The sequence below is a fragment of the Bombus terrestris genome, chromosome 2, assembly GCF_910591885.1.
Source record: "Bombus terrestris chromosome 2, iyBomTerr1.2, whole genome shotgun sequence".
NCBI classification, from domain to species: domain Eukaryota; kingdom Metazoa; phylum Arthropoda; class Insecta; order Hymenoptera; family Apidae; genus Bombus; species Bombus terrestris.
Window position 1 is genome coordinate 6,688,632 of NC_063270.1, and position 13,365 is coordinate 6,701,996.

General features: G+C 28.4%; 1 protein-coding gene across 3 annotated transcripts; it reads right to left on the reverse strand.

Moving 5' to 3' along the window:
* Nucleotides 1-3,119: 3,119 nt before the first annotated feature.
* On the reverse strand, nucleotides 3,120-12,940 carry LOC100644711 (CDK5 and ABL1 enzyme substrate 2). 3 transcript variants are annotated; one of them, XM_003393696.4, is made up of 10 exons: nucleotides 11,526-12,940; nucleotides 10,126-10,503; nucleotides 9,907-10,030; nucleotides 9,562-9,680; nucleotides 9,267-9,305; nucleotides 8,609-8,694; nucleotides 8,427-8,533; nucleotides 8,235-8,341; nucleotides 7,940-8,144; nucleotides 3,120-7,834 (listed from the first exon to the last, which is right to left on the reverse strand). In XM_003393696.4, the coding sequence occupies exons 1-10, from the start codon at nucleotides 11,945-11,947 to the stop codon at nucleotides 7,694-7,696; spliced, it is 1,728 nt and encodes a 575-aa protein (XP_003393744.1). In that variant the 5' UTR covers nucleotides 11,948-12,940; the 3' UTR covers nucleotides 3,120-7,693. The 3 variants fall into 3 exon arrangements, with proteins under 3 accessions (XP_003393744.1, XP_048270380.1, XP_012170827.1); XM_048414423.1 differs by having other exon boundaries at nucleotides 3,120-7,851; XM_012315437.3 differs by lacking the exon at nucleotides 9,267-9,305.
* Between the last annotated feature and the right edge of the window lie 425 nt (nucleotides 12,941-13,365).

Consider the following 13,365-nt stretch of genomic DNA (forward strand, 5'->3'; position numbering starts at 1 on the left):
TGCTTTTTTTCTTTACAGCATAGAAAGCGTCCCCTCACCGCCTACGACGCCGGTCATCGCACCATTGTAGTGGGTTCCGGATTGTGGATTAACTGTAAGCGATACCCACAACAAAGTGCGTGCGCTTTCACCTGACAGCTCCGGCTACCTGTAGTCCTCCTATTTTATGGCAGTATTGTAATGTCTCTCGATCGTGTCATCGTAACCGCTTCGAGTATCACCGAATTCGAACTTCAACTTGTCAGACTCCTAGGAACGCTTACTATCGGTGGATATAAATCAACATATTTTCTTTGTCTTTACTCTCTTGCTCCTTTTTCAATGAAATCAAAAGTCTAACTCGTATTATATAATTGATTATATTTGATGATTGCATGTAACAGGATTAAATTCTGGTCCTCTAAACTGGAAGGTCAGTGAATGATGTCATTCGATATTTTATTATTTCTCTTCTTATTAATTTCTTTTTTTATTTGAATTTGAGAAGAACTTTTAGATGAGTCCTTTGAAGTTTCAGAGAAATTTCTGCAGGAAATTTTCAAAAGGGTACTCAAAACTTTAACTGTATATAATATTTAAAATAGGGAAAAAATTCTTAATAAAGAAAGCCAGAGAATACATCGGTAAAGAGATGCAGCTGTTTTCGAAAAGGGACAGAAATTCGTTCTGCTGAGAACTACAGTTTATCTAGCAACGAAATGTTTTCTTGCAAACCAACAGATGTTACAAGTTTTCTTCGTGCATTTCTTTCCTTTAAAAGATAAACGCGAAATTTATTTAACATTTTCCTTTCACAAAACAGTGCTCGTATATTTATACGATACTTGATATTTCTTGAATATAAAATATTAAAATATTTAATCTATTAGGATGTACTTCATAATTTAATTACATGTATATCAATCTTAACTGGTGCTCATCATCTGGGGAATTAAGTAAACGATAGTATCTCCATGAGAAATACTGTAATTTCTTTTCAGTAATAAAGTTTCACGCCTACTAGCAGATCAGTTTCAAGTTTCGTCAGCAGGGGGTCTCTGAGAATTTTACGTCCTTTCGGTATTCAACCGTTTTCTCTTCAGCGATTAGGTAGACTTAACGCTCTATTCATCGTTTTCCTTTTAATCCTAAATACCTAATTAGGCTCAATCGTCATTATCCTAAAAGGAATTTATATTCCTAAAAAGAAATTTGGTAAATAAAAGCAAGAAACACATGTTCATCCAGATTGAAAATATAAATATGACGTTAAAATAATAATAAAGCATTTTTATATTCTTTTATAAAATTCAAGTATACAAATTGTAATAAATTCTCATAGGTCTCTATTTCGATCAATTAGCTTCTTATAATTCATCATTGTTTTTTATAAATATTTTCATAAATATTTTATGTAAATCTACGGAAATCTGTAATCTGGAGAGGATGTAAGTGCTAGAAGCTTTGAACGGAGGAAAGAGGTACGGCTAAGCACGGGAAAGTGTACATGGAGAAGCCGACAAATAGGTTTTACGGCTCACTTCCTGTCCGTCGCACGCGACAGTTATGCGCCCCATAATAAGACGGTGGTTACTTTCTGAGACAGCTTGAATTACAAGTAAAAAAGTAAAATCGTAATTCACGTCCCGCCAATGCCGCACGTTTCTCTTTCATAATTTACAAAAAATAAATAAAATATAAAAATATAAATGACATCCTCATGAAGCGTGTTTTACGATGTTCATACACCCAATTAGATAGGCATTAGTATGAAATTACTTCTTAAAATTTAAATTTATATTGAATTTGATTTGAATTGAATTTAAATCTAAATTCCTTTGATTCACAAATACATGGATTACATAATCATTATATTAACAAACAAGAAATAATTTTAACATTGAAACGATTAAGCTTATTTCTTCAGACGACTAGATTTATACAGCTTTTTAACTCTACTTTAACTTAACTTTAACTTTTTACTTTTCTACTGCAGAAACCTTTGAAGGGAGAGATAAACAGAAGGAAGAAGGGTAAGTAGACTCTCTATCTTATGGCGTCAAAGGACGAAAACGAGAACCTTCGTTTTGGAGTGGCCACTTTGCTGCGAATGTTTGTGAACTCGAACGGAAGTCTTGTTCGATCATCTGACAAACTATTCACTTATTTATTTGTTACCACCAAATCCTTGACCAAAATCACAAGTGTCGCAGAACATGTTCCGACGCTAGGGAAAAGTTTCAAACTAAACAATTCTTCAAACATATATAAATCTTATCTTCAAGGATGAAAGAAAGACACACGACATCGAATCTTGTAACATGTGTTTCGCAAAAATCTCCGAATCACCAAATTTCAAATCACCACATATCAAATAAACTTTCAGATAAGTTATACCTGTTAGTTGAAACAGTTAGAAGCTATTGTTATTTCAGGACAGTTGAGAATAAACACATATGAGACAAGAATTTTCTGCTCCTCGATATACAACAAGATAACATGACACGTTGTAGATGTTGCGTAGAACGCGACGAAACATCTGTGCCTCTTCGTTTACAACCGATATAATTTTATCTCAGTTTTTTTTATATAAAGTTAATCTTTTGTAACATTGTTAGTAATTAATTACTTAATTTAAATGCGAACCTTGGTATTTGTTCTTTTAAACTTGTTTGAAAAGTGAACCCTGTAGAGGTAGCAAACGAAAATCCTCCAAAGTAATTTTCTGCGAAATCATTAAAAACTTTTGGTAGGCAATACGCCAATATGAACGTGAGGAAAGTTAATTTCTGAACCATCGTGAAGAGGACATAAAGTGGCGTTTCCGGATGGATTTTCGCGCGTGGGCACCGGCACGCTTTGAAGACTCGCGTCTGTGCGTTTCCTCCTTACATCTTCGCGCGTTCTTTTCGCGTTAGCCAACTGCAATTCGCACGTCCGATTAGCGTGAAGTTTCGTCATCGCGTTAAAATAATTCGTTAAATAAAAATGTCTTGAGTTTGAAATTACTTCAGTACTATCGTGTTTAATATTAAATAAACATATATAAAGGTGAAAAGTTTTTTTTTAAAGGCAGCAAAAAAAGGATTTAAAGTAGGAAAAATTTAAATTAGGGAGCTATCTAAAATTTTTAACACAACTTTTAAATATCTTTCTTTAAATTTTATTTGTATTTATACATTCGTTATCCAACTTATCTTAAAAGAGTCGTACACAAACTATCAATCGCTGTTTACAACATCCTATGATACTATATTCTAATGTGATAAAGTATCTTGCAATTGACTCGTACCGTGAGTGCATACAATTCAGATGTTATTTCCAATAACTTCTTCAATGAATTAGTAAAAACAGCTAATCGAAATGTGATAAGCATAATTTGCGTTACACGACTTAAATATTTTTTATACATTCATTTTTATCTTACCTATGCTTGCCGTGGAAAGAAAATGATTTTATAAAGAAATTTCACATGTCGCGCTTACCAAAAACTGTCACTGAAATAGTTCACAAAGAGCAATGTTGATTATAGTATGAAATCGAGATGAAAAGACCATTTTAAATTTGTGAGCGACTGAGATTCGATCGATTTCCTCTTTAAGTAATCACAGCATTATATTCGCGATCTCACAAAGCATTTTGATGTAGCATATTGAGAATGATCATATGCAACTGTAATAAATTAAACGTTAATACGAATACTTGTTTTAGTATTACGTAAATAAAAACTACATCACATAACGTAAAGGACTACTTTGCGTAAATAGGTTGTGTGTGTGTAAATCTCTAATGAACAGATACTTTTGAAATCGTTGATCCATTGGTCAAATCTTAATTCATTGTCTACCAAATCGTCATTTGTAAATATATGTCGTATCAAAGTCCGTCATCTTCTAGATTTCCATTCATAATTCTACCGGCTAATTATTACATCATGGGAGTTTTTCACGCTGATTAAGAAAAATCGAAAGAGGAAACTGAAAACTGGTTTCGTTATGTTTTCAGTCTTAATGCTATCACTCTGTACAAGTATAAATAAATATTCACGTGAGCACGCACACACAGGACATGTATGAGATACATAAGTACGTACAATAATAGGTATGTACAATATTTGATGTATTAATGCGGAAGTTCACAATTGTAGTAGACTATGTTCGTTTCAACTAACTTTGGGAGAACCAGCTTGAAAGTATCGAATAACAAACAGTCAAAGGATCTTCAATGATTTCAATCGAATTACCCTGAACATGATATTTTATGATATTATAAAACTACAACACTTAGTCTAATGTTAAGAATTATATACAACACATGTCGAATATTTTTACTCAAATTAGTCGAGAATGAAAGCAAATTGAACAAAGGCGAATATTTATAATTGTTCCTCAATTTAAATAAAGTTATGTAAAGTAAATAATTAATAATGGCACAAACTTGAAACTATGCTCAATGATACCCGAATAACTTTAATTCAAACTAGAAATAAAGAGTTGTGGGCCTAGTCCACTTTGACTGTGAAATTATTATAATTATGAAATTATTATAATGACTGTGAAATATATATAATATGTATAATATATGTATACCTACATCTATAACCTAATTACTAAATCTCACTAAATATATTGGTTCGTAATGAAAATCACAATCATTGCTTTATTGTTACAGACAAGGATAATAATTTACTATTTCCATGATAGTCATTAAAAATAATAATCAATGATACTATAAATGTTTAGAGTTAACATTAAAAGATAAATCCTGAAGATCAAGAGTATATAATCCTTGCCAGTAAAATGTCCTTACAATGATTAAATCCTGTGAATTGATATCCGAAAAGTCTACTAAAACACAATACGGAAATTCGATATTACGATAATTATAATTTAACAGCAATAGCATTACAAAAATGTAGTTTGTACACATAACTTTTTATGTACAATGAAAATATATACATACGACAATTTAACATTTAATCTTTATGTTTTTTGTACAAATAAACCTCCTTCGATAAAAAGCAGTATTTATATGAAATTTTCTGCAATTTCTTGTAATTTCTAAAAAAAATTATGTTATGTAATTAATATAGGATGAACACTATAGATTTATGAAAATTATGAAAATTTAAGATATGTACTGATTTGAATTATATATTACTGGCATTCAGTTGCATACGTAAACTGAAAGAAATACATGCAAAAAAATTTTGTTTAACAATTTTCTTTTAATTTGAGCGTATATTTTTACGCGTAATAACAATTTCTTGAAATAATACAGTTAAAACCTGTCTTAAATATTATTAACATAAAAAATAAAAACTTTTAAGGCTTTCTTCACGCTCGTTATTTTTTTATACTATAACAATTATTGTATTATTTATAACAATAAAAAAATATTTACTATTCAATACAGATTAATCAACGAATAAAACTAAAGATATATTAAAATAGAAATTTTTATACACAATAATTTTATACACAATCTCTATTAAGTTAATATAAAGATATGACATCAATATAAAAAACATTATAAATACTGCCGACAATTCCTACATATTTTATAAAAGTACCCTTTTCATATTATTTAATGCTCACACGTATTTCAAAATTTAAATTTACAAATAAAATTGTATGATAAAGCATGCACAATAAAATTTTGTTGTGAAAACAGTATTTAAAGAACTGAAATACTTTGGTGCTTCTTTATGTATGCAAATGAAACCTAACATAAAAGAAGATCTGAGTAAAGTTAATTTTATAACAAAATATTTCTCTGAAAATTTGCAAAGTACGATTATAGCAAATATGCAAAGGGATTTATTGTAGCATCTCTCTGATGTTTTACTTTAAATTTTAAGGAATACTTGATAATATTGATATACATCATACGAATTTTGAATAATTTATAATATGGTTTTTGTAATTTGTTTAATCAAGCAAGTAGCAACATATATATTATTAGTGTGCATACTTCTCAATATTATAATTTACATGAATTTAAATTATAGATACAATCTCATATATTTCAAATGCTTTGAAAAGGTTGTAAGATATAATTGAATTAGGAAAATGATTGTAACTTTATTATTTTGGCAAAATGTTATTCATAATTGCAAAAATTAGCACTTTAAGCACATGCAGTAAGTAATAATTTATTATTACTTAATATTGTACAATCATTTTCTGTGCCAACTTTAATTCATAAAAATGAACCACTCTAAAGGCTATAAACAGAATCAATTAAACTGAATTGTGAAATGGTTTGACTAGATTAAAAAAAAGGGGGAAAGCAAGAAGAAAAAACGATTGAATTTTCATTCAAAGAAGATTCCACTTATGTCAAATATCTAATAATATATATATATAATATACAATATATTAATTAATAATATATAATATATTTGCCAATTTCTCTTATATTCATCCTATTAATAGCCAACAAACACAAAAAAATAAGACACTGTTTGGGATTTATCATTTTAAAACATCACAAGTTTGCTGCAAAAGCAATTAAAATAATGAATAATAAGAAAAAAGAAATTCGTAAATATTTTCATTACATTTAAAACAAAATACTTCATTGGTAGTTTCATCTATAATTTTTCTACTCTTCGATAATATTAATTTTTATAATTGGATGTTTAATAATTATCTTTTTCCAGTAAATAATGACTCTATAATTAGATATTTATCATATGTTAAAAGAATTACAAAACTAAAAGCAATTTAAAACAACAATAAAATTTTGTAATATTTAAATAAAATCTTTAAATGTTTAAATACATATGTTTTAAAATAAACTTTTCATGAAACAATAAAATTTGTATGCAACTTTTTTAAAGCATGAAAATCTTTTTTTTGATATCTATAGTAAACCTTAGAACTCTAAAAGCTTTGGAAACATAATTTCATTCATACATTATAAAAATTGGAAGAAGCATTTACATTTATATGATTAAATCACTATAACTGATGTCTCTAAGATTTAAAAGTACTCTATTGACTCTAAACTTAGCATTTGTTGTTTCCTCTTTATAAGTTTGTCAGATTACCTACCACTTTGTATAATTAACATCAACTTTGTGTATAAGTTATTGTGTCTCAGAAAGGAATTATTAACTACACTAAGTACTATACACAACGTAATTTTTTGACCATTAAAAACAAATTAAAAATTATATAAGTACTTAAAAGATTTGAACATAATTAAGTGTTTACAATGTTTCAAAAGTATACACTGTTATTTATAATTCTTACAGCTTGTTACGCATAATAATCCACAATACAGCAATTTCCGCCATTTCGTACAATTACTCTAATTACAAATACGCATGTTTATAAATTTACGAAGTATTAAACAACTTTATCATATAAGAGCTTCATATTATTAAAGCCCACTTATTGTAAATAGTCATATTAAGAAAAAATGAAATATTTTGTAATATCCCTTCTGTAATTATTCATGCCTATCAAGCTGTTTATAATTGTTACCAACATATTATTTTTTTACAATATTACAGAATAACAAATTAGTTAGTAACCATAGTGTATCTATTCACTTTTAAATTCTTATTCCCTTTTACTTATAATTTTGTACGTTATTATATAAAAAAAAAACTCTATGTATTGTACTTTTCATAATTGTTTCGGAAATTTTAACTTTATGAAGAAAATGTTCTGGGCCTACGTAAGAAAAATGTCGTGAAAGAAGGTCAAGATTCATATATTAATCTCTGATAATGTGGAAATATCTCCCATGTTGGAAGATGTAAACCAAATTCTAAGGCCACCAAAACAGCAAATTCTGATGTAATTAAATCCTTGCGGTTTAGACGAAATACACTTTCAATTCTCTGTAAATCGCATAAAACTTTAATCCAAAAATATTCCCCATATAATATCGATTCACATAATAATATAATATATTGATATCAAATGTTTATATATGAAATAAATACCTCTATTAATGATTTGAGGACATCACCCTTAACATCATTCAATTTTGCTGCAAGGAGCAAACATGCACCAGCACATAATTTCCGCGTTTGTTTCGTAACAACATTTCGAAGAATAAGTTTTTCAAAGTATACATAAGCCATTGCTACTGTTAGGAGATCAATACCATATTCCATTTTTGCTATTTTCCTCATTTCTCGTTTTAAACTATAGGTATATATCATTGTAATATATAAATAAATATCGCATAAAAAGTACTACATATTTATAGATAACGTCATATTTTTTAATACTGACCTTCTTAATTTACTCAAGGTAAGTTGTATATGTGGAAATTTTTCCTTAAATTTGTCATTCAATTCTTTTTTTAAGTCAGATGGTCTTACATAATCAATAACTGATGCCTATATAAAAAATGAAAGATAAGTAGTTACTAAAAAATATATTATTGTACATTATATCACAAGTTTATAAAATATGTATATATACCATGTATGATGTAAATGTAAGCAGTGTTCTATGCTTTCCAGCTATGAGTTCCGGATCATCCAATAAATTAGGATTGTATTGTAATGATTGCTCATCCCAATCATAAGCTATAATTACAAAGAGAAATATTTCATAATCATATATTATTTTATTTATTACTTCAAATGATTTATACACTATACCTTTAGAATCAGTATTAAAAGATAGTGGTGGAGATTCGGGCGTTAAATGCTGAGTACGATATGTAGCTGTATCATAAGATAGACACCTGGAAAAGGTTTCAATGTACAAAGTACAGCATGGGAAAGTAACAAACACATGTAATTTGTTATAACCTTCAAATATTTTATACATAATAGGGCATAATAAATCTAAGAATAACTAATAAAAATTAATTAACATATATGCGTTAAAAATGATTATATGTATACATATAGATGAAAATGTACATGATATGTATATTAATGATGATACGCAAATATTTTATCTATTCATCAATTCTAAAATGAAAGTTTCTATTTTTATTAAAGATATAATATTCACACAAAAGTAATTACTTTCCACTAACAATAGCAATACAAATTCAATTATCACTCAAATAAAGATTTTTTTTTCTATATGTATAATAAACATATTTTTTTATTTGAAACTAATCATACAAATCCTATATTATAATACATGTGCTATGTATTTAGTGTTGAAAAAAATATACATAGTTATATACTAATAAGAATTGTCTATGACAAATTAATTAACAATATAAATTATAATTCATATTTTCTTCTGTATACAATTGTAATATAAATCTTTTTTTTAGTACAATATGCTTATATGTTTTACCATTTAGAGTGATCCACATTCCATGTAATAGTTTTTGTCCTGCAAAATATGGTTGAAAAATTTCATTACAAGACAAAAAAAAATTGTGCAATGCATATTCTGTGAGAATATATAAGTGAAATATGAAAGATGAATGAAAATATGTGAAACAGGAAATATATAAAAATACTACATTATATGGAAAAATTTTTCAAAATTATGTAATATAATGTTACAAAATATTTGTACTTACAAAATGGGGATAAAATACTAGACAAAAGTGGAAATATATTAAGTAATTGCACAAAATAAATACCTTGAAACTACAGGATGTTTGTTAGGTATAAGTTCTATTGCCTCATTATCACTAAAATGTAACTTTTTGTCCTTTTGAAACTGTCTAGATGGGACAAGCAACTGCCCATAAGATATTTCCTAAAAATATTCAAAATTTAAGGAATTTAAAGTTATAAGTTCATTGCATATAGAAGGTGATCTGGTTAGTTAACAAAGGCAGTGTTGCAAATCAGACTGTGAATGACATTCTCCAATATCAGCTTCTTACAACAGATCATATAAAACAATATAATATTATCACTACAATAACAATGCTTTTGAATTAACTAATAAAAGAGTCATCTTGTATTATTTAATTAAATACCTGGCCGTCTTTAGCACGCTCTATTCCCAATAAACCAAAAGGGTCAATATTATCATTAATTGCTGATAATGGTCTCTGTGAAGATATATTTTTTCTTCGTCCTGTATCTTTACGCAATTCAGACCTACAAGAAAGAAAGATCTATAGTTATACTATACTACAAGAAATATTATGTATTTTAGATATAGCATTATTCAATTTTTATTATATTTATCTTACCAACTAGATCTTTGTCCTTTATTATATGGAAGAGCAGAAAATACTAGAAATGGCACACGTTTATTAGAAACCAAAACCAATCTATCATCTCCAAACTTATAACCATTTACAGGTCGTTGCATTAAACGCAATTCTCTTGTAACTTCTGGTATTATGCCACTATTTGCAGAACCAGATTGTATATTATTTGATGTCTTTAATTTTGATTTTGAGGATTGTGGTTTTGAACGTAAAGAACCAATACTTTCATTGGAACTGTTATATTGATGCTTTATATCTTCCGAAAGAGTTGATGTTTGATGAGTTATACGCTTTTTATATTGTAAAGAACCAACTCGCCTTTCAGGTAAAGAATATTCACTGCCAGTTGTGCCAGTACTAAGAAACAGAAATAAATACCTTATATTTTCTATTCCTAATAATATATGAATATTGCACAAAATGTTATTACTGAATGAATATTACATGGAATATAGATTTTATTAGTTCTAAATCTATCATCTGATGTACATAAATGTTAATTTTATATGTAGAGAAAGTTATAATAATTTTAAATGAACTACAACATTGAACATTTGGTACTTTGGCTTTATATTATTGGAGTCATATCACTCCAATATATAACTTATTTAATATTATTTTGAAAAATAAGGCAAATACTAGTTAAATGTTCTGCTCTCTCCATATATCTCTATGTTGTATCTCTTACATTCTTCTTATCTTTTTTTTATCTTTAATGAATATATTTCATTTCATTATATATAAATCAATACTAATATAGATTACTACTAATGTACAAAACATTAAAAATGATAAAAATGAAAAACATGTTATTAAGTATATTACAAAATATATAACACATTGAATATAGGATATTAACTGTAATAATTGTAAGAAATAGCTATGTAATAAAAAAGATTATTTTGATAAAAACATTGTATATTGCATAACCTTTAATAGAATTCCAATTTGTTATTTAAAATTTATTCTTTAATTGCATACATATAGATAATAATTATAAATAATGAAAATTATAATAATTATAAATTTTATTAGGAATGAATAATTATATCAATTGATATTATTCTAGTTATATAAAACGATTTATTTAATTCAATAAGGGTATATCAACAATTTAATTATTTATATGTAAGAAGGTTTATGTAATATTTATGGACAACTCTAACTAGTACTTATCTTACTTTTTATCTCATAAAGCACATCAAAACAACTGAAGGAAATCTTTATAATATAAACAATCGATGATTTAGTTTCTGTAAATACACACACCTCACATATATAAACTGCGAAATTACAAAAAATCAAGCCTAAAGTTAATATCTTTGGTAAGGTGGAACAGAATATAGGTTACATTTAAAGAAATTCAAACAATTGTTTACCGTTCTCTGAATGAACTATGAAATCCAGTAGAAAGCTGTGGATAATTTCTTTCTTGTTCTAGGAATACAGCCACTGCTGCTTTTGCAGGGGTCAGTATCCCGTCAGAATTTGAACTAAATGAATTGTGTTCACCACTTTTTGGCACTAATTGCGGAGAACTTGTTTGCTTTGCGGATGAGGATATTAAATGCTCTTCTGTAGAGTCATCGACAACTTCTTCAGTAGAAACAGTCAAATCAGCCTGACGAACTTCAACCTGATGAGCCTGACTATCACTCAGGGTACGTGCATGAGCAACACTATTCCGCGATAGAACAGCTAATTTGGTATCGCGGTGGCTGCCATCGAGAGAAATATTCGAAAGAAATGTTAGGGCGGCCAACCTTCTGCGTGAATGATTCTTTTTTAAGGCTGCTGCCATTCCACGGTTGACCGTATCGATAGACCGGTATTACCGAGTACCAACGTAAACGACCAGGAAAGAGACGGACACTCGACAAGGATTCTTTTGTCAAACGAGGACAACTACTAGGATCACAATTCATTATCACCGCTCGTACACTTAGTCCTGACATTTTCCATTAATGTGCTCACACAGTGCACGTAGATACGTGAACCGGTGTCACTCATCATCGTACTGATTCCTCTCATAAGATTAAAAAACAAATCCTGCTACCAATAAAACAATCTTCCTACTACGCAACACTGCAACCCATTCCCTTGTCGGCAGAGTATAGTACTCTCTACTTTCTTCTGCGACTGCGCGTTTTCTCACATGTGTTAATATCGAAATATATTAACGAATTTTCTAGAAACGTTATGCTTTTCTTTAACAAGATTTTTTTTCTCTTTTTCTTTAAAGAGAAACAAAAAATTATTGTTGTTATACATTTTATGAATTTTATAAAACTTTCTTATCATGCACATTATCTTAGGAGGTTAATCATTAGGCTGTCTCTGTAATCTCTATTTATTCCAATGTTTATGGAATTTTATTTCTATGTTTCCACTACTGTATTGGATACTAAAATTAACAGACGAAGATGCTGATTTTGTAAATATTATATATTTATAATTACCTCTTATTTCATTATACTTTTCATTATATTTGTAATTACCTCTTATTTCATTGCTTTGATACAGAAAATTTAGTTCATTGTGTTATCCAGCTGTTTCAGTGGTATTGGATATTAATATCGTTATTCAGAAAAATGAAATGTCTAAAGCATTAGAAAAAAGATGAAACTGGTTGAATGCTTGTATCTTCGTAGAAACCACAGTCCTCTGTGGTAAAAACCATGCCTTTCCTATATAGTGACTGACAAAGCTGATTAATTTCGACCACATATTTTTAAATTAAGAAACATGACGAAAAAGCTACGTATAAAGCTATTTCTAGCTTGAAACCGAAGCCTACTTATCATTTATTTATATTAATCCCATAATCAAGGTACAGTGCACATTTGAATCAGTCAATTACAATTAACTTGAAAGACAGATGTCCTCATACATGCTCAATATTTATGAAGCCTTCGACTAAAAATGACTGAAATCAATGATAAAGTTACAGAGGAAGTACAGAATCAATATAGAATACACCTGGCATACAGATGCAATCCTTTTTCGTGTCATATTGTGTCTCGTGTCCTACATTTTGTGAATCAAGACTGTCACGAAGATGGTTCACGAGTCCACGAGTCACGGGTCACCTGACTTGATTGACCGCTGTACCATTTTCGAGTCACATGCGACATTATCGATTATAGTAAATACTTAATCATATTATATCATACATAGTAAATAGTTAATCAATGATTTCATAATAAAATTTTGTCTTAA